General features: G+C 35.8%; 1 protein-coding gene and 1 pseudogene across 1 annotated transcript; both read left to right on the forward strand.

Moving 5' to 3' along the window:
* The first annotated feature begins 8963 nt into the window (after positions 1-8963).
* LOC118797937 lies at positions 8964-15450 on the forward strand (annotated as a pseudogene).
* Positions 15451-20538: 5088 nt separating this feature from the next.
* LOC118797938 (putative adhesion G protein-coupled receptor E4P) lies at positions 20539-23450 on the forward strand. The gene is made up of 5 exons (XM_036557237.1): positions 20539-20744; positions 20905-21137; positions 21302-21368; positions 23036-23127; positions 23291-23450. The coding sequence occupies exons 2-5, from the start codon at positions 20965-20967 to the stop codon at positions 23448-23450; spliced, it is 492 nt and encodes a 163-aa protein (XP_036413130.1). The 5' UTR covers positions 20539-20744; positions 20905-20964.
* Positions 23451-26059: the final 2609 nt, after the last annotated feature.

A 26059-nucleotide genomic window follows, 5' to 3' on the forward strand; every position in this document is an offset into this window, starting at 1 on the left:
ACAGAATAAGATCCTTAAAAAAAAATAATAATAATAAATTACGCCATACAATATAAAGTAGCACTGTTGCAGACCAAGATTAAGCTTAGTACAAGGTTGGAAAGGACTGGGTTAGCACATCCAAACCATTCATAACATTCATAAAATGATTTATTTTTGAATGTTTCACACAATTTTGTTTTGTTGACATTTTTGTTGTGTCCTATTTGGATTATTAGGCTTTTATATTTTGCACTGTTAGCTGTATATTTAACTGCTGTTTGTGTCTTCACTGTAGTTTTTTTTTCTACATTTTTTAAAAAGAAATTCTCTGATTTTATCATACAATTTTTCGGTGTATTATAGAACAATAAGAAGATAATTGCATTTAAAATTTATAGATTTATAATTTTCTATGTTGCTTTTAAAAATAATTTAATAAATAAAACTTGTTTTTAAAATAACTATTTTGTTACTTCTATTTATCTATAAAGCATGTTATTAAATATAATTTTCATGCAATTTCATGTGTAAAATGTGTAAAATAATCTTTTTGCATACTTCTGCCTTTTTTGTATATATATATGATCCTAAACATAAATACCTGGCATCTGATGTTTGCATAATGCTAAAATGATCCTCAAACTACTAACGAAATTAAACTGTATTTTATAAAACTTCTACTGTCATTTAAAATTTTGTAGCTACATCAATAATACATAATGGTGGTATTATTATGGTCTATCCCATAAGCAGAGCAGTAAAGAGTGGAGTCACAGTGCTTGGCAGAGTTTTGGTTGTTGAACGTTGCTCCATTGGGTGATGGATTCGTTTACAAATCATATAACTATGTAAAAATGCACACTTAAAAATGACAGTTCTTCAAGGGTTCTTTAGTAAAGAAAATGGTTCTATATAGAATCATGAACACTCAAAGAACTCTTGCATGATTAAAGGGTTCTTTGCATCATATATGCATATATAGAACATTTTTGGAAAAAAAAAAGGTGTTCTTCTACTGTAACAAGCTTGACATTGTAACAATAGAAGAACCCTTTTTGGAGCTGCTCCTGAAGTGGTTTAAATGATGAGACTTAAATGTTAAAGTTTTAGTGCCTCTGCATTATGTGGAAGTTCTTTAAACTTCACACTCACACATCTTATTTACACATTTTTAGAATGTCAACTATTTTTCTTTTTTTTAAATCTGCACTCAAGTTTAAATAAATGTGGTACATCATTCTCATTATTTAATTTCACTGTAAAACCAAATGCTTAAGACAAATATTCAAAGAGATAATAAAGATGTTCCCAGAATCAAACTGAATTTGACCTAAAACTTCACCAGATTTTCACATACGTCCTAATAGTAGATAAAGAGAACCAAATGAAACAAATAAGACCAAAATATTAGACTAAGTCATTTACTTATTGAGGAAAATGATCCAATATTAAATTTTTAGGTCAAATTTATGCAGAAATATAGAAAATTCAAAAGAATTCACAAACTTTCAAGCATCACTGCAGGTAAATCAGGTCTCCTGTTTTATCCTCTGTGTTAAATGCTAGAACTGTTGCTGTACTAGTTGTATTTTAGATAAGACTTATTTTAGCATTTAGCATTTTTGAATCAATACCACAATATGGACATTTCTATTTCTTAACCAAATCTTACTGTAATGTCTGCCATTTTGTGGTGTGATGATTCCTAATAAATAAGGCCAGTAAAAGCTAACATGAGTCACTTTATCCTAACTTGAATATATGTAGAACATAAACTGTAAAGATATCTTAGCTGACCAATGCAGGGATTGCCCTCTCTACAGGAAAGCACTGTAATGTGATTCTATGGCCAGTTTCAACAGTCCCATCATTGTTCTCTGTAGTTCTCTGTAGAAAACACATCAAAACAGGGAGAAGTTATTTATTTATGGAAAAGCTGACTGTCTGCCTGTCAAGTGTAAAACCCCTAACCTTTAATGGAAAATGAAATGCAAATAAGTCACATTTTATATTAACAGGAAAAAACAAAAAAACAAAAAAAAACAAACAACAAACAACTTTAAATGCAGAGAAAGGCAGACGGTATACGTCTCACCTGATGGACAGTTAAGAAGGAAAAGGATTATTAACAATGACCAGAAATATAATAAACCTTTTCACATGTGAGTACTGTTTAATTTTCTTGCACTAATGGAAAAAAAATGAGAGAGGTAGTGTAAAGTGTAAATGAAGTGTTGCAGAATTTCATGCAACAATCTGCTCACAAATGCAGCTGTCAGGTTGTGTTTAATAGTTGCTTTTGCTTTAAAGATGAATGGTCCATTCAATGTCCATTCAATAATAAGAGTTTATTGAGCTCCTTTCCTGTATTTATTAACAGAAATAGTAGATTTTAATGTTAGCTGTGTTGTCTGATGAATGTTGTGTTTTTTGTTTTGTTTTATGATGGTGTAAAAAAAAATTCAATAGAAAATTTTCCTCTAAAAAGAAATAAAATAGACATGCAGTGAATAGTATATGTAGTTGTAGTGTAGATACGTCTATGTACAAGTAGATGCGAGTAATATGTACAATTGCATTATAATAAGTATGTGCATGGAATAATGTGTGCACTCACCTTATAAATACCAGTGGCATATGCAGTTATAAAGTGTACATATGTGTTCATATATGCAGTTATCTGCGTACAGTTAAAGATACATTACCATACGTTAACATTATAGACATCAATGTTCTATGATGTGAAAAGAATAGTTCAGTGAAACTGTTTTTCACAATTTCACCCTTACCATAAATAAAGGTCAGCCAGACATTCTGTATCCATGATGCTAATGTAGCTAACAAGCAATGGATTTTGTTGAGTGACATGCTTTTTATGCCCTCATGTCTCAAGTGTAAACTAAACTAGCAAACATCAAATATAAATCATGTCTGACACACTGAGGCCTTCTTTTAATGTTCATCTGATCACAGCAGAGGGATGTGGGACGGATCCTTATTTAGGTGCATTATGATCTGAGGAAAGAAACTGACAAATGTTATAGCTGGTCTTTAGTGTGTTGTGACAAGTGACTCACCCCACATGGGGATTGAACCAGCAATCTCCTGGATAGTATATAGAAGTGCTAAGGGTGCGCCAGTAGTCTGAAATGAGAGGGTAGGACTCAAGTGCAGAAGAGTAGAGGCTCAAGGGAATGCAGTGATAGAGGAAAAACAAAGACTCACCAAGCAAGAAGTGAACCAGGAAGGAGAGGGGAGAGGATGAAGGTCAAACAAGAGAAACACCAGAACAGCATCTTCAAGCAAAAGAGGGTTTCTAAAAACTACAGGAGAAAAGAACCAACAGAAAAGGCAGTAGAATTTTTTTGTTTGTTTGTTTTTGTTTTACGCTGGGAGGACCGAGAAGGACCGAGGTCCCAAGTCACTAACTCAAGAAAGTAAGAGATACCCAAAAATTACTGGCTTGGCCAAGAGCCACACGCATGTAGCAGCATGAACTCAAGACTGAGTACAGGATGGCATGTGAGTACCCCTTAAATAGGGTGCCCACAGCTGCTGCCATTCCGCCCTAATTACAACTTTGTGGTGCCTTGTCTCTCCCTAGTGGCTGGAGGTGGCCTAGCACAAGGCTGGAACATTACATTTAGGGTCTTTATTCTTGGTCTGTGTGGGGAGATGAATCGCTGGAAGAGAGAGTGACTAGCATATGAGTGTCAATATAGCTGTATTGCTTCTGTGAAACCACTTAGAGTCTTCAGATTGGAGTCCTGCAGACTCACCAAGCTGCTAAACCTGAACTGTGTCTCGATTCACTGACTAGTTCCTTATGTAGTGAATCAATACAAAATAAATATGTATATGGGCAGTGGCTGAGAAAAAAAATGTAACCAGCACGTTACAAACCCCACCCATAACTAAGCTTAAATAAAAAAATAAAAAAAAAACATTTCAATGCATCAACCTCAAATGTGGAAAATTAAGCAAGTGCAGCTCAAAAGAAAATACTGCAAGGCATTGTCACTTATAATAATACAAAGTGAATACAGAGGAAATCACACTTCTCAAAGATAATAAATGAAAATAATTGCAAGTCAAAACTTTAATTTTTGTCGATTGGCCACCTTTTAGATTCCACTACAGTGAATGACTGGTTATGTGAAACATTTACATGAAAATGTGAATTGTTTGCAAAATTTTTAATGATAAATTCACCAATATTTGATCAAGCCTGAGAAACTCAAGACCTGAGGTTATGTATATTTTTTTTCCACAACAATCTACTATGCATGATTTTAGAAAGAAATCTGACACAGATCTCTGCAAGATAATTTCTCAGCTAAGTAACTGCGCCTGTATTTTAGATCCAGTAACAACTTTTTAAACAAATTTTAGATTAAATTTTATCCTAATTTTAAGTATTTTAGACAGTATAAACTGTTCCTTAGAAACACTCATTTTCACAGTTGCTCTCAGGGTAGCTGAGAAGCAAAATTGCGATTCACCAATTGTAAGTAAATTTAGACCAATTTCAAACTTCCATTTTTGAAGTAAATCATTGGGGAAAAGTCTTTCCAGAAATATATAAGAAAAAAATGCCTGAAAGTGCTAATGTTCTTGAAAAATGATGTCATACTACTATATACATACTATAGATCAGGTCATACTACTGAAACAGCATTGCTAAAGATAGTTAACAATCTCAGAGTCAACGCTGATGAAAATAGGGTTTTTGTCCTTGTACTTTTTCACTGCAGTGCAGTGTTTAATACTGTAGACCATGATGTCCTTATGAACCGTAGGATGCAATTTAATTTTTACATGCTTCTGTCAGGTCACATTATTAAAAAACATGGAGTCAGTTATCACAGCTATGCCAATGATACACAGTTATATTTCTGTAAAGCCAAATGATACAATTTCTTTAAATAAACTAACAACTTCTTTGACCAGTATCATTCACTAGATGATTAGTATTTTTTTTTTTTTATTTAATGAAGAAAAAGCAGAAATTCTCATAATTGGCAATGAAGCAGAGAGAACAGAAAGGTTTAAATCAGGAACTTTTAACAATCGAAAGATGAAATTAGACATCTTGGCATAATTTTAGGCTCAAACTTAAATAACTCATTGATAATGCTACACAAACAGCAGTCATGACTACTGTAAAGTGTTATTCACTGGGTATCCTAAAACCACAACTGACAGACTACAGCTTGTCAAGAATATTGCAGCTAGAGCACTAATTCATACAAACAATAAATAAACAAATAAAAAACCTGAATACATAACACCTGTTTTAGCTTGATTACATTGGCTGCCTGTCTCTTTTCTAATTGATTTTAAAATTATTTAACTGTCTTATAAATATCTCTTAATGGATTATCATCTGCATACATCTGTGACGTATGCCTGACAGAATATGTTCCAAATCTTGCTTTAAGATTAAGTGCTGCTTTATTGAATGTTCACTGGATGAAGCACAAAAAAGATGGTGAAGAAGCTGTTCTGTTTTTATATGCAAAAAACCTGGAACTCTTTACTAATTAATATTCATTAGGCATCATCAGTTGCTAGTTTAAAAAAAAGCAGCAGAAAGTGTTTTTATTTAGCTTAGAATTCCGCTAGGTTTCTGCTCTATACTGTTCCTTTTTTATTTTAAATCTTATTCACTTCAATTTATTATTTTTCATTCTCCTTGTATATTTAATTCTATTCTCTTTAAATGTTTACTTGTTCATATTTCTTCTTATTTATTATTACTATTTTTATAGAAACAAACATTTGAGTCAAATTATTTTTATTTTGCTAATTGTTTTTATTTTGCCATTTACTGTTTTACATACATGATTTTGATGTTTGATTTGATTTCGCTGAGCTGCCTTTTTATATTTGAAAGATGTTACATAATTAGTTATGATCATCATTATTATTATTATTATTATTATTATTATTATTATTATTAGTAGTAGTAGTAGTAGTAGTATAAGTAGTATGCATACTAATTTATATAATTTGAGCATAGCTCATACTATCAATTTTGAATAAAAAATAACAAATATGCTATCAAATAGTACCCTGTCATTAAACGTACAATATTAATATAAGCAATTATTTTGTCTGTGATTGTGATGATAAATGTTTTTGATAAAAATGTTTAAAAAAAACTTGTATTGTTATTGTAAACATAGTTTCACTTTATCGTAGGTCCTCTTATCGTAGAAAATTCAAAGAAAAATGGCAATAAGGGGTAGCTTTGCCAGCAGCCCTGTGCTATTTGTAAGGCTGTTTTAGTGGAAGTATGATAACTGTATAAAGTTTGGATGACATGTACATATGCATTTTGAAACAAATCCAAAACCTAAAATATTCCAAATACCATAATTGTAAAAGTAGAAATAGCAGATAAAATTATAAGCTGCATAAATAATATGTGGTGTTTGGCCCAAATATAGCACAAAAAATTGGTTGTTCTGGCTACTATGAAGATGCCCTTCACAACAACACTTTTCCTGTTTGCCTTTACCAGCAAGCTGATTGGCTCTTTTTATTGAAGTTTGTGACTTTCTCCCAAAAACAACTGTCACATTATAAGCATTACAAGCAATTTTGTTATTTATTTATTTATTTATTTATTTATTTATTTATTTATTTATTTATTTTACAAGGGAATTTGTCCAATTGTTGGACTTTATTTAATCAGTTTGAGGTTATTTGCTTTGGTTATTTTTTCAGGTTTGGTTGCTGAGTACGTTTCAACTACCAGAACCAACAACAATTACTTTGACAGATACTGAACCTTCGGCAATACAGCACTTATATAATGTTGTCTAGCTACTACACACAACTAGCAAAGCCCTGATTAAAAAGATTACAATACTGATGCATCTAATATTTACTATTTTTGGGGTTTAAATCAGGACTTTGACAAGACAATTCTTCAACTCCAGACTAGTTGTTAAACAAATTATTTTACCTATAAGTCTCACATATCACTTACGTTTAGCAAGTATTCTATCTCAAGGTTTCAAAGAAGGCTTCAGACGCCGGGTTCAGTTGGAGAAAAAGGCAATTTAAGTCCTCTGCTGCTTAGAAAACCTCTGGTATTTTCCAACACACTGACAGTCTCAGGGGCTTTGCTGTCTTATGTGTACCTTCCAATACCCTGTGTATATAACTTTTATTAATGATGTTCTCTTTAATCATGATGTTTGATTATTATATTAGAAACTTTTTTTTATTTTATTCCATTAGCAGGCTGGCCACTCCTGGGAGGATTCACCAGTGTTCCTAGAATTCTCAGTTTGTGGCTAATCACTCTCAGCGTAGATCAGGGATGACCTAGAATACTAGAAATTGCTTTGTATCATTTTCCAGGCAGATATTTCAACAGCATTTTCCGGGAATCGCTTCTGGATTTTCATTTGATCATGGATTAGTGTGCTTGTGAAAAAAATATCGTGACATCACTCTAATGGTAAACTTTTAATATGAGATTTAACGTAAGGGTTGAAGCAGTTTGCAAGGGCAAAGTGGCTTTATTAGGGGCAGACCAATACTCATAGTCACAACAGGCAAGGGTTAAAACACAGGCAAGCAAAATAAGAGGCAGAACTATACTTAAAAAAAAGGCAAGCAAGGGTCAAAAAAAGGGGGACCAACAGCTAGGAATGCAGGTTAACAAACACAGAGGTATATGTAGTTTTCTAATTAGCCCTGAGAACAATGTGCAGGTGTGTGTAATGGAGCAGTGTGTGGAGCCATGGTGGAGCTGGAAAAGAGAAAAAACAAGCACATGGCCAAGTCATGTGTACTACCACACGGGCCTAGAAGGGGTTAGTTTGTGACATAAGTGAAGTTTACATTCAATAAGCAGATAGAAAGGCTGGCTGTATTTAAGCCTGGCTGTGTTCAACCACTTGAATGTCATTATCAATTAAAGTTGTTGCTTAAGTAACTGGGGGCAATTACTAAATTGTAATTATTGGATCATTTTGCTCTTTAAATAAATAAGACAAAAAAAAATGTTTGATTATATTGTCTTTGTGTGTCACTACATTTACTAAGTACATGACTAGTGCTTAATGGCTGTTTTGATGGGAAAATCTGTCTCTGACCTTTGCACAGTACTTTCTGCTACTTTATACAGCCTTGTGAAGAAGTAACTACATGCTGTGAAAAGTTTAGCTGTTTCTATCATATTTGGCCATCCAGTCCACATTTAAATGAAGTTAATAGAAAACAGTGATATAATTTAACAAATGACCCCTAAAATGGACATCTTTGTCCTCCTTTATGTCAGGGGCTAACACTGGTCCTGGAGAGTCTACCACCCTGCAGAGTTTAGCTCCAACCCTAATCAAATACACCTGATCCAAGTCATGAAGGCCTTCAGGGTTTCTGAATATTAGGTTCAGGAGTATTGAATTTGAAATCTCCAGGGTGGAAGATCTCCAGGACCAGGTTTGGATACACCTGTTTTATGTGACTGAAATAAACAGAAAATAAATTTCCTTATGTGGAAGTACATCTCTACACTGTTAGAAATAAAGGTACTATACAGGTACAATTTTCGTTCATTAAGGTACAAACAATGTAAATGTACCCTTAAAAGTACAACAGTGGTTTTAAGGTCCATTTGTTAACCTTAGATAAGTTTTTCGAAAGAAAAATACAGGTTTGTACATTTTCAAAACGTATTGTTTTAAAACAGACCAGTAAAAGCCTGGAGTTGAGACGGGGTGTATGGAGTCAATACAACTTAGGATGGGAATGTTGGACTGAGGGCTGTCAGTCACACATGCTCATTTAGAATATTAGGACCATGCCAAGACAGTTTGCCTGTCTGATCAACTATTTTTAAGCCATTTCTAAAATTATTATTTTTTTTCTTTTAATTCAAACTTTGCTGGATGCTTAAAATAACAATGAATTTTAGAATCACACAAACATTTTGAAAATTTTACACTATGTTTCTTGGGACTATGAGTAATCCTGACAGCCCTATTGAGCATTCTTACTGCATGGTCACAGATGGACTATGGTAAGATTTTGAAGTTTTGAAGGACAGTTATAATTGTTGCTGTTAGCTGAAACCAACCTTTTATCTACAGCTGTATCTGTGAGTATTCGGTAATACTTTTATCTTTCCACCAGGGGTCACTGTGGTCCTGCTAATTATCACCACAATCAGCCTGCGAATTCCAGTAAGTAAAGCCTAAAGCCACCCAGACAACTAATATGATTTAAGTAATATAAATTTGCGTATATTAATAAGAGAAATATTTTCAGGTGGCAATTGCAGATATACAAAAGCAAAACTCAGTTCCTCAAGTAGTTTTCCAATAACCTACTTATTTACTCTTACTTGAGTCATTTTCTTTACCTAGTTGTACATCACTACAGTAACAGCAGTCTTACTTAAGTATGGATATTCAGAACTCTTTCCATCCCTGAATACAGTTAATTCCAGTCAGTAACAAACTGTCTGAGTGCCTTTTCAGCATGAAGAACAGAATAATGCCACAGATTTTCCCTGAAAGGCTGCTAATAGTCTACAGACTGAGGATTCCCTTAGTTGAGATTCACAGCATTTTAGCACAGCCAGTAATGTGGTAACACCATAGTGAACCTGCTTACCCTGGAGATAATAACGACGCATGTGCTTCTTGTCAAAAACTTGCTAACTTTCTAAGCTAACTTTGTTTTAACTGTCTTTGGTATAGTAAAATCCCACTTCTGCAGCCTATAATTTGCTTTAAATCATAATAATTGAAGGTTAAATGCTTACTGTGCTATTTTAGCCTACATGCAACCCTAGTGCTATTTTTTTTGTTTGTTTATTTGTTTTTTTGTTTTGTTTTTTGAACAACTTCATAGGCTTTCCAAATAGTATAACTGATTAGAGCAGGAGTTATACCCACAGCTTCCTAAACTGATAATACGTGGTGTTATTGTCTGATGGAAGGAGTCCTATCAGGTGGAGAAATACCAAAAAAAAATAAATACTGTAACTAAGGTAAGCTATATATGTATAGCTAATTTTTGCTGCAGTATTAAACAATGTGAGTTAGTAGACCTATTAACTAAGAACTTTGCTGAACAGCAGATCTTCCTTGCTGCCTGTTCAATAAAAGATCATTAGCCTTTTTAACAAAATGGGCCCCCTTATTCACCGATATCTTTGGTAAGTTCAAAAAAGTCCAAAAAAAAGTCTACATCAGATTCATGACATGTTCTTAAACCATAGATTAAGAACATCTACCCATCTTTGTGCTCTTGAGTGTGTGTAGATTCTCTTCCCACCTAAGAACAAAAAGGAAAAATCCCAAATAAGAATACACTGGTGAATATCAGAATCAATATGAAATCTGTGTGGGTTTTAAGAAGGAATTTCTTATTAACAATGGTTAGTAAATTAGGCCCATTTTTTCTTCCTTGGTGACGCCACAGTATCAATGCAAAACAGTTATTAAAACAAACAAGGTGAAAAATGTATTAAAAATTATGATCAAAAATCTGTCTGTATTTTTTGATGTTCAGCTATTAATTAAGATTTTGGGTATAAACCAGTGAGAATTCTGCAGACAATAATTGCTTTTAATGATTCTGTTTCCATAACAGACACTACAAACAACATGAGGTTTGACCCCTGCAGTGTTTACAGTGTTCTTGGTGATGACTGGTGAAGAACAGACAGTGAGTTCTACACCAGCTACAGTGGCTTTGATGACACTCTTGTTGAATGGAGTGGCTGGTATCGTCTGTATCTTCAGGGAAAAAGTGCTCAGATTCCTGAATCTGATTGGTGTTGGAGTTATATGACCTGTGGTGGTTACACAGCACTGTTGCTTGGTGGATCTCATCCTCGACCACAGGACGGCATCATCACCCAAGACATCTATGGAACCTCAGTTGATAGCAGACAATGTAATTCCTACAGATCAAACTCAATCCAAGTCAAAGCCTGTCCAGGAAATTACTACGTCTATAGACTCGTCAAGCCAGCAGTATAAATTCCAATGCCCACATACTGTACAGGTAAAGTCTGCTGTTTCCTATACTATCCATTCATAATGAATCTACAGTTGATATGATCAGTATCTTAAAGATTATTGTAGTTGTGGCAAAAATATTTTTTCAACATATATATTTGCAGTACTGAGCAGTTGCTCTTATCCAAAGAAACATACACCATATGAGTGTTTAATAGTCACTGTCTTTTTAGAAGACATCCTGAATAGAAGGTAGAGTTCAAGACAGAGGGACACCCAGAAACTTGAGCTTTCTGGCACCATGGCCTCCATTAAAAGAGATTTTTGTTGTTGTTATTATTGATGTTAATATTGTTTGACAGTTTAAAATGTACGTACATGTTAGCTATGTTTTATTGTTTTCTGCTATGGGTTAATTAGTGTGGTTTTAGTGTTGTCCGTCAATGGATGTAGCATGGCTTGAGGTGACCTATCCTGCTATTTTCATTGTGATTCTGTGGCCTTTTGTGCTTTGCTCAATAAAAGAGCATTCTTTAGTTCTTTGATCTACCTGATGCTACATTTTTGTCAGAAGTTGGGTTTTCCACTGAGCAGGTCAATTACCTCGACAGTGGACAAAGAAGAAGACAGAACCCAGCAGAAGGGGTTACCAAGCATTGCAGTTGCCCTCTCCCAGACAGGTCCATCCAGCTGAGTGCAAGATGGCTGACTAGGAAAGATGGCAACAGAGAAGGCAGCAAAAGAGGCAACATGGTGAAGCCCAGCTGGAGCCCAGTGAAAGACACTACACACATCTGCTTACCGCGCTACAACAGCGAAGCCACCTGGGAGCCATACTCCACACAGCTGCGAGGAGTCACCCAGCATAAAGACTGGACCTACAACCATCACCACAAAAACTCTGGCTAAACTCAGAGAGGGCAAACTCAGGCAGAGAGGGCAGAACGCATCCTAAACAAAAAGACACTGAGGCGAGTAACACAGTGCATGGCGGAAGAGCACAAGGAACAGGTGACATGCAGAGCGGCCACTGAGCAGAGTGACTGAGGTGCTGACAGTGTGTAAATAGGAGACATCGCTCCAGCCAATACTGCAAGCCTAAGCCTGCATGAAATGGGAGCAGGGCTGCCCACTGTGGGTCGAGCAATACCTGGACAGAACAACCCTTGGCATTGATGGCTCCACTAGGAAGATCGGCTCTGCAGGGGGCTTCGGACTGAGTGTAACATGGGAACCAGCTGATCACTGTCATTGACACAGGCTCATCAGTGTCTTTGCTGCAACCAGGTGAGCACAATTGATGGATGGGAGGTGAAAATTGACCATCTCAAGTCTGTCTCTGACAGCCAAGTCAACACGAGGGGGATAAAAATGACTCATGGTCATCATGGGGCTTGGATTTCCTGGCGGTGACTTGGGCCATGCATGACCTCAATAAGGAAATGTTGAGTCTGGAGAGGATATGAGTGAAGCTGTGTGTCAGGCTGAGGGCACCACAGCTTTTTGTGGGTGAAGCTGCTGGTATAGAAGGACCTGAACATGCAGCACCAGTGCCAGTTGCTAGTAAATGGATACCTGATGTTCGTGGGCAATGCACACAAGCAGTATTAATATGTGTTTGTGTGTTGATTGTTTCATTATGCTGTGGGATAGTGTGGTTTTAGTGTGCAGGGTAAAGTCTGCAGTTTCTTATGTTGTTTATTCATAATGAATCAACAGGTGATATGACTTCTTAAGGTGAATTATTTTTGATGCAAAAAGCATTATTTAACATTATATTTGTATTTTTATACAACGTTATATTTATATAATTATATATTAGTGCTGTCAAAATTAACATCTTAATTTTTGTGATTAATTTGAAATATTTAACGGGTTAAAAAATATTTATGCATTTAACGCAGCTGGGTGTTTACTCCCTGTGGTGGCTGACCTATGACGAGGTGTGCGGCCAAACCGAACCATCCTGGCTAAAAGTTGGATAAGGAAGGATGGAGTTTTAGGTGGATGCCTGATGGAACTTTGGAGAAAACGAAAATAATCTGTACTATTTGCAAAGCCAAAGTTAATTTACCACAGAAGTAATTTGTCTTTGACAAACCACCTCAAAGCAAAACACCCTGTCAAAACTACCTCTTCGGGTCCTCATCAGTTAACATTGCAGGAGTGTGGTACTAGTGGATGAATAACGAAACCTGTGAGTGAGAAGGTAACTACTGCTTTGGTTAACTGGATAGCTAAAATCTGCCGCCCAATTAACATAGTAGAAGATGACGAACTGAGAGAAATCATTCAAATTGCATCAGGAGACACCTCTTATAATCCCTTGAGAGGAACCACCGTTTCAAGAATACACACTTTGTATGAAAGCGAGAGGGCACAAAGGAAGTTGAACTTTGACGGGAACAAGAATCACTCATTCAGGACATTGCTAGAGATGGTGAAGCAAATCCTGTGAAATAAATTTCCACTGACCACTACACTGGCTCTGCAGAACAGCAACATTGCCATGTTGAGTGGACAGGAGCTGCCAAACTGCAAAAGCTAGGGGAACTACTTGAACCTTGCAGGTAAGTTAATATTTCTTTCTGCTCTCACTCGCCGTGTCTGTATCTCTCTCTCCCTGTGTATGTGTATGTTCTTTCTCTTTGCTTTTGTTTTCTAGGTGTATGTGCTCTCTGCCTGTGTTTCCTGGGTGTATATGCTCTCTGCCTGTGTTTCCTGGGTGTATATGCTCTCTGCCTGTGTTTCCTGTGTTTCTGTTCTTTCTCTCTTTATCTACTTATGCATGTGTGTGTCTGAAGCCTCTCCCTGTGTATCTTCTCGCTCACTCTCCCTCTGGATCCTCTATGTGCATGCAGGCATGTGCAGCCTACAGACAACAAAGTAGTGAGTGTCTTTCTCTCTGTAATTAATATAAATTTACTAACATGTTTAAAATGTCTTGTGCTTTCCATTGCAGATATGTGATGGAACTACTCGGAGGAGAGCAGTATGTCTCTTGCTGAGTGGTGTTGCCAGCCTTATGACACTTGTTCAGAGTTATGGAGCCCTCAGACGATGATCCAGTCTATGTAGTGAGGTTCAAGACAGTCTTTACCACAGACCTAGCTAAACGGAAAGACACCACCAACCTCACATGGCTGAAGATCACTACTGCACTACGCTACTGCACTGGATCTGCAGTGTCTTCCCAAAGATGAAAGGAGTGAAGTATGGGCTTCATTACACAACTTGATGATGGCAGAGATGCCTGCACAACAACCATCTGCAGAGGTAACAGAAACACAGCCTTCAAAGAAGAGGTGGATGTCTGTCTTCTTGCTGGGTTCTTCTGATACGGATACAGATGAAGAGGAAGAGTCCATAGAACAATATCTGGACCACTACAAAGCAGAGCCCAAAATGGATATGGAGGGGTGTCCACTACAGTCCACTACTGGTCTGACTCAGTAACTGGCTGAATGTAAAGGAGGAATAAGCTGAACCCTTACTACAGAGAGAATAGGATTCAACAATCTGAACCTTAAGAAGAATCTTTCCTTGTTCCTTTTTTGAATTTTGCATTGATATTGCTGACTGACGTTCAACTGGTACATGGACATAGTTCACAAAGGACAATCTGTGTTCAAAGTTAAAAAGATACAATTAAACATATTTGAACATAAAATATAGTTCCATTGTGTTGATAATACATTGATTCTTTTATTTTACATTTAAATATCCGTTATTAAAAGCTTCAGGGTTAAGAAGGGAAAATGTGATTAATCACGATTAATCACAGCAAATTGTGCAAATAATTAGTTGTTTTTTTTATTGATTGACAACCCTAATCTATATATATACACACAGCATTTAGCACAGGGGTGCACAACTCCGGTCTGGCAGAGTTTGGTGATTTACCTGCTCCAGCACACCTGTTAATTGCAAGGTTAAGTGGGTGTGTTTGAGCAGGGAAACATCCAAACTAAGTTACAAAATGACATTCACTATTTCCAAAATGTTTCAAAACACTAACATTTTTATATTTGCATCTGTTTTTATGACAGTTGCATTCAACACTCTCAGTTATGATCCCTGCAACAACTACACATCTCTGGATCAACCCTGGAGAGCCACTAATGAAACTAGACCGTGGATCTGTGACAGAAACTTCAACTGGAATGGCTGGTATCGGCTGCTGTATTATGGGATGAGTGTCCGTATGCCAGAGAGCTGTGTTGATATGTACAGATGTGGTACTGATATCACTCTGTGGCTGAATGGATCTCACCCTCAGATAGAGGATGGAATAGTCACTCATAAAGTCTGTGGGAGTTTTGGATGGGACTGCTGTTACTACAGATCCACCCCTATTCGAGTGAAAGCATGTCCAGGAAACTATTACGTCTATGAGTTTGTCAGGCCAGCTTTTTGTGATACAGCTTACTGTGCAGGTACTCCGACTGTTCTATACATTTCCATTGAATTTCACTAGTGTGTTTTAGGCTTATCTTGTATTTGTAATCAATCAAACTCGCTGAAAATGTTGTGGCATCAGTATGGCTGGTTCTGTTTAGTTAATAAATTTTAACTAATTTTGCTCTTATCATTTATTCACTGGGGTTCTTTTTCAGGGATTTTGATTTTGTGTATGTGGCTGTAGCAAGCTTCCTAGAGTAGAGCTATCAGTTTCTTCTGAGAACTTCCTCCATTACAATATAATATAACTTTAATTTTTGATTAAAGTAAATTTTGCCTAAGGAAATGAAACAAACAAAAAAAAAAACAAAACCTTTTTTCCACATCACAGTTGCTGGCACCCCTGCAATTAGTACTTTGGGTAAAACCCCTTTAAAAACAAAGACCAATGAGTCTTTTCCTGTAATTTTAGATGAGAGTTCCCACCAAAATTCTTACAAATAAAGTGTAAAAAAGACATTTTTTCTCCAAAATGCAAAAATAATAAATAGTAAAAGTAAGAGTAAGTTAGATAGAGTGCTACAGTCTTACAATACAAGAAAAAAATTAACATTTATTGTAGCTAAACATTTTCTTTTTCAATGTTTTTTATAATTTTTTTTTACTTATTTATTTTTTCCAGATGTGAGCACTGTTACATCAATCACTACCACTACACCAGTGGCCATAAGCACTGAACTGACTACTGCTCTCAGTAGGTCTCCAGAAGAACATTTTAATCTACAGACCAAAACACCACAACATTTTTTATTTTTGTTACAAGTTCAAACTCACTACATAATAATAATAATAATAATAATGATAATAATTTAGAATATTTGAATTAGCTGTTGTTAATTTTATTTCAAAATCATGTTTTTTCTTCTTGGGTTATATCATTTTTATTGTTTCAATAATGATATATTAGTGGACAAGGCCACTTAAACCAGCTATTTTTCCACGTGCCATAAAACCACAGCTACTTAAGGTAATCTCAGGTTAGGGTTTGGGACCTATCAATTGAATTGTGATAGTTACACACCCAGAACCACAGTGATGACTTTAATAAACTGTCATTTATTGATAAAGGTATATAAACAGTAAATGATAGGTCACTAGAGGAATGTAGGCAGATAAACTAGGGAAATGAGATTCACTGTATAAACGCACTGTAATTATCAAAGACTCGAAATGGTTATTTAGTGGTTTTTGAGCAGTGCACAGAACAGCATACAAATGATAACGTAACAACTGACCTAAGTTTAGATTAAAAATTGGATGACAGAGTAACAGAGTGTCTTACAGCCTTGGGACTTGAGAAGAGTCTGAGCTGTACGGATGGCACTGAAAGCGTCCACGGGTCACAGTGGAGTCACTGGGCTGTTACCCTCGAACACCACAAGACCAGTCTGAATGGATGAGCACAGTGAACCTTGGCTGGCTTTCATTGTCTCGCGGTCTCTTCTAGTTCTGCTCTCATCAGTGGTTGGTGATGTCAGGTTCGGTCTCCAGCCAAGCTGCAGAAGTAACTTCTGTAACTGGATGACTTGCAGTCAGCACTGGTTTATCTCTGTCTGTAATTCTTAAGCTATGTCCGCAGAGTTTGCGATGACCTATCATTGCCATTCAGACTTTCAAAATGAATCAATGAGACCTGAAAACAACCACAGCTAAATGTGACTGTTTAATGTGTCAACACAGTCTAGCAGATGCCAACACTTCAAGATTACAGTGTTAATGAAAAAAAAAAAACTAACCGAACAAAGACCACAAACTAAGACACGAAACAAAAAATAATCTGAAAACCTTTATTGTAGCTAGAGATATTTTTTTTCAATGTTTGTTGTTAATTTTTATTTACTCATTTATTCTTTCCAGATGTGAGCACCGTTACGTCAATCACTACCACTACACCGGTGACCGTAAGCACTGAACTGACTACTGCTCTCAGTAGGTCTCCAGAAGAACTTTTTAACCTACATACCAAATCACTTCAAGATTACAGAGTAAATGAAAAAAAAATAAATAAACTGACTGAATAAAGGCCACAAACTAAGACATGAAACAACAATAATCTGCAGATCAAAGTGCTTTTCTTTTGGAGAGGGCTTGTTGTTGTTCATGGTCACATGTCTCTCCTCTTTACTCAAACTCTCTCTCATTTCCTTTGTTACACTGTTTTTAAGCAAAGTACTTTTGTGAGTTAAGGTGGGGAAAAGGGATTTCACACTCAATTATTAATGAATATGCAATTTCTTTGTCTGCAAGGCTGCTCAAGTTTTGTCACAAAATAACTTCTGAATGATGTTCCCGCTAAAGGAAAATAACATTATAAGCATGCAATTTCTTATATAAAAACATTACTGATTCAGTAGTACTATAAAACATACTGAGCTCACAGATAATTGCATCTAAATGTATCCTAATTTCACACTACTGTTAAATAGAAACATGATTAACAGAAAAAAAAGAATATGATTTTTCTAAAAGAAGAACATAATTCCAAAGTTAGTATTAACCAAAACTAACATTTCTAAACAATGCTTAAGTGTAATGAAGTTACAGAATATAATAACAAATGTTGAGTACATTATCTAGTTATTATGAATATTTCTGTAGGTATGATGGCACTATTTACTTCTATTATGCTTTAAATCTATGTAGTCACACAAACTACAAATGTTAGTCAGCTCTACCTCCAAAGGAAAAGAAAAACTACATGAAGACCTGAAACAAAGGCAGATATATGAGGTTGGAACTGCGATTCAAAAGAAACATATGGATTTCGTAACATGGGGGTATTTCTAGGAGAATTAAAACAGCTAAAAATGATCAAAGATCAGCTCGCTAATCTTGATTAATGAAACTGGGTTACAATTCAAGAATCATAAAATAATTACCAAATTGTAGGGAGTCTTAGTATTTATTCACAGTTCAACAGGGACAGAGTTACTTTCCCAGTTAGATTAAGAAAGGAGAGTCATTTGGTTTGCTCTTGCAAAGGGTCCAAAGAATGAATGACAGCTGTTTGCAGATGTGTACAAAGGGGGAGTAGATAGATAGAGGAACCCTCATGGAGGGACTCCAGGCATAAAACTTTAGTTTGGTGCAGAATTTATTCTGGTTAGGTCCAAAAGTCTCCTCAGAGTGTTTAAAAAGGGATTTTGCAAGGTGATTCATTAACACTGTAACTCAGGGTCATCTGGTCATCTTGAGGCCAGATGCGTCCCTCTCACACAGTAACACCATAAAGAAGGTGAGACACCTGGAGAAATTGTTTGTCCATGAAGTAATAAAAAAGTTCGGCTTTGTCCAGAAAGTTCAGATCAGTTTAGAAATTAAAAATAGCCAAATACGCTACATTAGGCAGAACACAGTCACTGATAAAATACATTAACAGCTGCTCTCACTATATCATAGGTTTTAATGATAATGTCACATGTTCAAGAAATCTGTATATATTTACTCTGGTTTATGTTTTCTGCAGCATTATATGAGTTTATTCTATAATTCTATTTTTCAGATGTGAGCATCAGGCCAATCTCCACCACAGCAGCGGTGACCATTAGCCCTGAATTGCCCACCACTCCAAGTAGGTTTCCATATGGATTCTATGAAATTCTTCTTTTAACTTTTAAATAAATTGTAAAGGTTTAGATTAGTTGTAATTTGTTGAAATGTTGTTACAGGTTCATAATCACTTCATCAAAAAAAAAATTAACATGATTAACTGTTATTTCAAAGTTAATGATGTCAGATATCCTGTTGTTAAATGGGTTCCTAATATTAGCTTGTTTTAGATGAGTTCAATTCCTGTTCCTGACGCAACAGATACAATAAAAGTTCATAATTTTTCTTTTGATTTAGTAATGGTATGTTGGACAGAACAAATAGCAACTGCAAAAATAAAACAGCAATATCATATATTCATCTAAAATACATTGTAAATAAAGATAACACTTTATTTGGATAGCCCACTTTAGATTGTTTGTAGAAACTAAATTTACTTTTAAGTTACATTCAACTAAATATCAGCTAAATTGATCATAATTTAAAACTTTAAACCTGCTCTAATCCTAACCCTAACCTTAATAAGCTCAACCCAAAACCTAAACCCAAGCCCAAACCCTGGTCCAAATCCTAACCCTAACCCCACCACTTTTTAGAATCAACTGAGCTTCAACAGGTAGTTTGTTAACAATTTAAACATCTGTAGTTAATCTATAGGGAACTATAGTGGACTATCCAAATAAAGTGAGACATAAATAAATAGACTGCAGCACCAGCAGCCCCACATCCCTAGTGATGTGGCAGTGGATATGGCCAGTCTACAGACAATTTCCTTCATCAGCTGCACCCATGCCAACAGTGGTGACACACATGACTCTTCCACAGCTCTAACTGTAGGACTGACCGTATCCACACACCACAAAGCTGCTGACAACAACCCTTTCCCTAGTGCCTCCTCCAGGGCTGTTGCAAATCATGTGGTTGGGCCAGCTATATGTTGATGTGTAGCTCAGTTGGAGACAGTGCCATGATGAACTGGCCATAGGCTAATTTGCCTTGCACAGAAAGTGGCATGTGAGCAGGGACATTAGTGTATAATGAGCCACTGACAGGACAGGCTCACTGGGCACCAACTGGGACATTACTACAACTCTCCACTCATATTACTATGCACTGTCACTTTGTTTATGCATCCATAAATTTCATATTGCACAACTGATAACATAGGTTATCATTTACAGTACACAGTCACTAGTTCATTCACTGGAGGGGACATGCACCACTGCATTGTCAACTGCATAGTATTTATGCAATTTACTTCTTATTTTTGTACTGCACATTTAGTTTTATTGTTTCTTTAGTATATTTTATTATTTATCTTTACTTTCTGTTTATGCATCTGTAAATAGCGTATGACAATACTTTGCTCCTGTTTATTTTGGTCTTGTTTTACTCTTATCTATCTATCTATCTATCTATATGATAATGACATATGAACATCTAAATTTCAATGTAATGTTACAAATTACAAATGTAATGTTTAAAAAACTGCAAAGTAAGTCTTAGGATATGTAGGGGTGTCAAAACAATTATGACAACTTTACTAAATTCCAGGGGGACCTGTCCTTGGAGCTGCTCAACACAGTGGCCGTGGCAGTAGGTCTGGGGTTTCTGAGTTTGGCTCTGTTGACCTTTGCCCTTTGTCGACGGAACCCAAGAGTAAACAACACTGCTCGGATAAACTTAAGCTTAAACCTGCTTCTGGCTCACTTCATCTTCCTGCTCACACAGAGTTTCTTGGAGTACATACAGACTAATAAGGTGAGCTGTTGTCATTTTCTTTGATCTCATACTGATGATGATAATAAGTTAATAAGTTACATTCAATGGATTCCAAGATGATAACATTAAAGTTGAATAAATTAATCTCTCTCTCTCTCTCTCTCTCTCTCTCTCTCTCTCTCTCTCTCTCTCTCTTCAGTTGGCTTGCGTAGTACTGGCAGGTGTTCTTCACTTCCTCTTTCTCTCTGCTTTTGTGTGGATGTTCAATGAAGGTGTGCTGCTCTTCCTCTCAGTGAAGAACCTCACAAAGATCAGATCAAAGCAGAAGGAGGTGCTTAGCTGGAAATATCTGCTAGTGATTGGATACGTCATTCCTCTGACTGTGGTGGGCGTGTCTGTTGGACTGTTTCCTGATGGTTATGGCAGTGAACAGTGAGTGTGGAGAGTGGGCAGAGTTTCATCAGATGGCTTTTAGTTAACTTCTTAATAGTATCTAGTTAACACAGAAATGTACTTAATTACAATATCTGTGTTTAAAGGTTTATGAACAAAAAAAGCTTATGTTTTAGTGTTGAGTCCATGTTCTCCCTGTACAGGTGCTGGATTAAGACAGACAGGAACTTTATGTGGAGTTCTCTGGGTCCTGTATGTTTTATTCTTACAGTAAGTTCTGATATATCCATCCTACAGACAACATATCAGAGACAATATATCAAATGTTGAAACAGAGAATTAATATTTGCCCATTTTGAATTTGATGCCAGCAACACGTTCCAGAAAAGTTGGGATGGGGCAACAAAAGGCTGGTAAAGTAGTGTAATGTTTAAAAAAACTGGTGGTTGATTGGCAACAGGTCAATAACATGATTGGGTATAAAAAGAGCATCTCAGAGAGGCTGAGTCTTTCAGAAGTAAAGATGAGGAAGGGTTCACCACTCTGTGAAAGACTGCATGATCATACAGTGCAACAATTCAAGAATAGAGTTTTTCAATGTAAAACAGAAAAGAACTTTTGCTTTTCATCATCTACAGTACATAATAACATTAAAAGATTCAGAGAATCTGGAGAAATCTCTGGATGTAAGAGGCAATGCCAAAAACCAGTTTTTGCTGGCCGTGATCTTTGGGCCTTCAGACGGCACTGCATTAAAAACAGACTCTGGGATTCTGTTGTGGAAATCACTGCAAGGGCTCAGAAACACTTCTGAAAACCACTGTCTGTGAAAACAATTTGGGACTGCATCCACAAATGCAAGCTAAAACTCTAAAATGCAAAGAGGAAATTCAGGAATGCTGCCACCTTTTCTGGGCCCAAGCTCATTTAAAATGGACTGAGGGGAAATGGAAAAGTGTCCTGTGGTCCGATGAATCAACATTTGAATTTTTTGGAAATCATGGACACTGTGTCCTCTGGGCTAAAGACCACTCACCATGTTACCAGTGCACAGTTCAAAAGCCAGTATTTATGATGGTATAGGGGTGCATTAGTGCACATGGCATGGGTGACTGGCACATCTGGGAAGGCACCATTAATGCTGAACAATATGTACATGTTTTGGCAACATATGCTGCCATCCAGATGACGTCTTTTTCAGAGAACGCTTTGCTTATTTCAGCTAGACAATGCCATTCTGCATGTATTACAACAGCATTGCTCTATATTAAAAGATTCCGGGTGCTAAACTGACCTGCCTGCAGTCCAGACCTGTTGCCCATTGACAACATTTGGCACATTAAATATAACAAAGGAGACCCTGAACTGTTGAGCAGCAGAAATCCTACATCAAACAAACATTTCACTTTCAAAACTACAGCAATTGGTCATCTTGAAACATCGTTGAATTTTGTTTTTATGTACATTTTGCACAGCATCCCAACTTTTTTGGAAATGAGGTTGTATTACAAACTACACTATACAAACCTCATCAAATTTTCATGAACTACTGTTTTGTGTAAACTCTTGAAAATGACATAATGTACTTGTGCCATATACAGTGTATTCAATGCGGGGATTTGAACCTTTATTAGCTCTCAGCAGAGCAGTATTGACAGCCCTTGGCCAGCTGTATATGGCTGTAGCTCTAACAGTTCAGAGATATTTTTTTCCATTATCATTTCTTACATATCTTATTTATTGATAAATGTTTCCACCCTATTCTTTTTTGCTCAAATTTCTGGCTTTTCCAAGCATGTTTTTTATGCTTTTTTATGCACATTTTCAAAATTCTGATTTGTGTGATTTTGTGAAACATATCATACTACACTTACTTATTCAAGAAATATGTATTTAAGTTCAGATTTTAATTCAGTAATTACTCACCACATTTGCAGCTCAACCTAATACTTTTCATGGCCATCATCATTACTCTGAGAACCACCATGGCAGGACTGAACAGTGAACATTCCAAAATCAAAGAAATCAAGTAACAAACACACATCTTACTGTCACTTTCTGGCACATTTGAAACATTCTTGTGTTAAAATATATACATTAAATTATAGAAGAAAAAGCAAACACACATAAACAGAATTACAAATTTCACTTTCTCTAACTCGCTCTCTCTCTCACTCTCTCTCTCTCTGTAGAATTCTTGTCTTCAAAACCCTGGTGCAGTTTGTCATCCTCGGTTGTCCCTGGATCCTGGGGTTCTTCACACAGGGCAGTAAGGTGTTGGAGATTGTCTTCCTGTTTCTCAACTCCATCTTCCTGGTCCACTGTGTCTTCAACCAAGAGGTCAGTCATTGACTGTTGTACAATGCTTTTCCCAAAATGTTGGGATGCTGTGCAAAATGTAAATAAAATCTGAATGCAATGATACGCAGATCATTTAAACCCTACATGTAATTAAAAAATAGTACCAAGATGACATATCACATGTTCAAACTAAGAGGTTTTATTTTTTTTTATTATTATTATTATTATTATTATTTATTTTTCAATCAAGTGAACAGGGTAGAAATTTCAACCATTTTCATACCTTTTAGGGGCTTAGAAGTAATTAGAAGAACTATTGTGGTATCTGGAGTTCCATGTGTTATCTGTTTTTGCAGGTTTGGAATGTTTAAATTAGGGGGCCCCTGGTCCAAAGGTCCCATAGGGAATGGGCCCCTTTCTCATCCACTCCCTTCCTCTCTTAGTTCCAGATAGATGAGATCATTTTAAAAAGGACCATATGTTCTGTTTCCTTTTTCAACAACAACCACCCTATATAAGCAGTTGGTTATACTGTTCTGGAGGGGACACTTCAAAATTGGCACGAATCCCCTCTCAGGTACTTTATAGTGCTTGATATGATACTGTTTTACTTTGTAATAAACATCTTATACAAGCAAGATGGTGTCAGCGGAGACCTCTTCATCATCTTCACATCATCACTATTTAATAAACAACACTATCATACATAAAAATGTCATTTTAATGCTTGGTTGCAAATAAGTCAATGACATCTGGAAGTCTGAAACCCACGGACATCACCAGACGCTAGGTTTCCTTGCTGGTGATGCTCTTCCAGGCCTTTGCTGCAGTTCTTCAGGTTCTGTTTAGTTTGAGTGTGGTTCCTCTGTTCTAGCCCCATTGACCACCTGCACTCTCTATATATGATCTACTTCCAGGTCAGACAACAGTACAGGAAGTGGATGAATGCATGTCACTTTAAATTCATGCAAGCAGCTACAAACATACAGCCAGAGGAGATAGAACAGAACTCCATCACCATCTCCATCCATATTCAAATCTACAATTAAGTCTACTGCAATAAGATTCCTAAATATTCAAATAAAAAAGAAGAAAAAATATTAAAAATATTATTCCAGTGTTAAAATTCACAGTAAAAAATACATACATTTGTTGTTGGAGTTTGGAACAATTTTGTTGCCATTTTGTTGTGCCTTGTTTGAATATTTACGCTTCTGTTTCAAGAGTACATTTGTAGGCCTATACCTTTTTTTTATTTAGCAGTACATTTTTCCTAACACTGTTTTGATTATTTAATCAATATTGACTTATTTACCATATAATTAACTGTGTATATTTAAAAGTTTAAGGTTGTAAGCCTTCATATTAATAACAAAAACATAAATAAACATATAATGAATATAAATGTAGACATGAAGTACAGTTTTTTAAAACCTTTGACTTGTTTTATGTAACTAATCAATAAAAAAAAGAAAACAAATAAACACACACACACATATTACTTTGTAAGTGGAACAATTTATTTTTGCTGATTTTTATTAAGCTAACCATAAAACCTTTTATGAAAAAAATTCACATGTGTTAGCAAAGGCTAATGATCAATCTAAATGTTTTTGTTTAATCTAAGGGTTAAAACATTTTTTAATGCACACTTTACTTTTTTGTTCATGTCTATTTGTATTTGCATTTATAGTCTATAGAAATTAAACATAAATGGCCAGCAAACATCTGACATGTGTATTTTACTAAAACTGCAATTCTAAAAGCAATTTCTTGACATTTGTTCAATTCTTTTGTAAATAATAAACTGAATAAAGATCAAATAAGAAAGGAGGTTGAAGGCCCAGAAGGGTTCCATCATCCGCCTTTATTTTGAAAAAGTATGCCTAATTATCTATTGACCTTATGAGTCTGTGAGTCCACCTTACTGCAGTAACTCTTGTGCAAGTACTGTACTTGTTTTGGACCATAATAATAACATTAGGCTATAATAATAACAATTATTTCATTTATATAACACCTTTTTCAAATCTTTAAAATTACAACAAAACTACAAGTCAACAGCAACACACACACACACACAGAGTGACCCAAGCTGATAGGGACCCTCCCTACTAAGATATAATATCTCTCAACACATGCCCCATTCAAACTCCACTGTCATGGTCCAAAGTGATCTTTGCACTCAGGTGGGGCCGCCATGACATATACTGTATGCACTGGTGTTATATAAACTATTTCAAAACACAAAACAGTGAGGTCCAAAAGTACATTCATTTCTAATTTAGTGTTTTTCATTACAAAAGATATTATCATCTCATCAGTTGGCATTAACTCTTTAAAGCGCAAAATTTATTGTGGCCTACAAATAGTGCAGAATCTTAAATATTTCTTCATCATTTCACTTCCCATAACTTTTTTTTTTTCCCCAAAACGAACACATTTGGTTATTTGCAGGTTTAAATGAGGAAATTCTAGATTTTTAATGTGGTCTAAGACTTCTGGATCCCTCTCTATATATTGTGTAAATATAGCTGTTTGTTATTTATTTAGTTGGTTATTTGTATTAAGAAAAAAAAAAAATCACTGTATTGGCAAATAATTTTGCTTCAAGCATTATTTCTTTAAACATGAGAAATTGTTTGCCAACATAGTGAGAC

The sequence above is a fragment of the Colossoma macropomum genome, unplaced genomic scaffold (genome assembly GCF_904425465.1).
Source record: "Colossoma macropomum unplaced genomic scaffold, Colossoma_macropomum, whole genome shotgun sequence".
Taxonomy (NCBI): domain Eukaryota; kingdom Metazoa; phylum Chordata; class Actinopteri; order Characiformes; family Serrasalmidae; genus Colossoma; species Colossoma macropomum.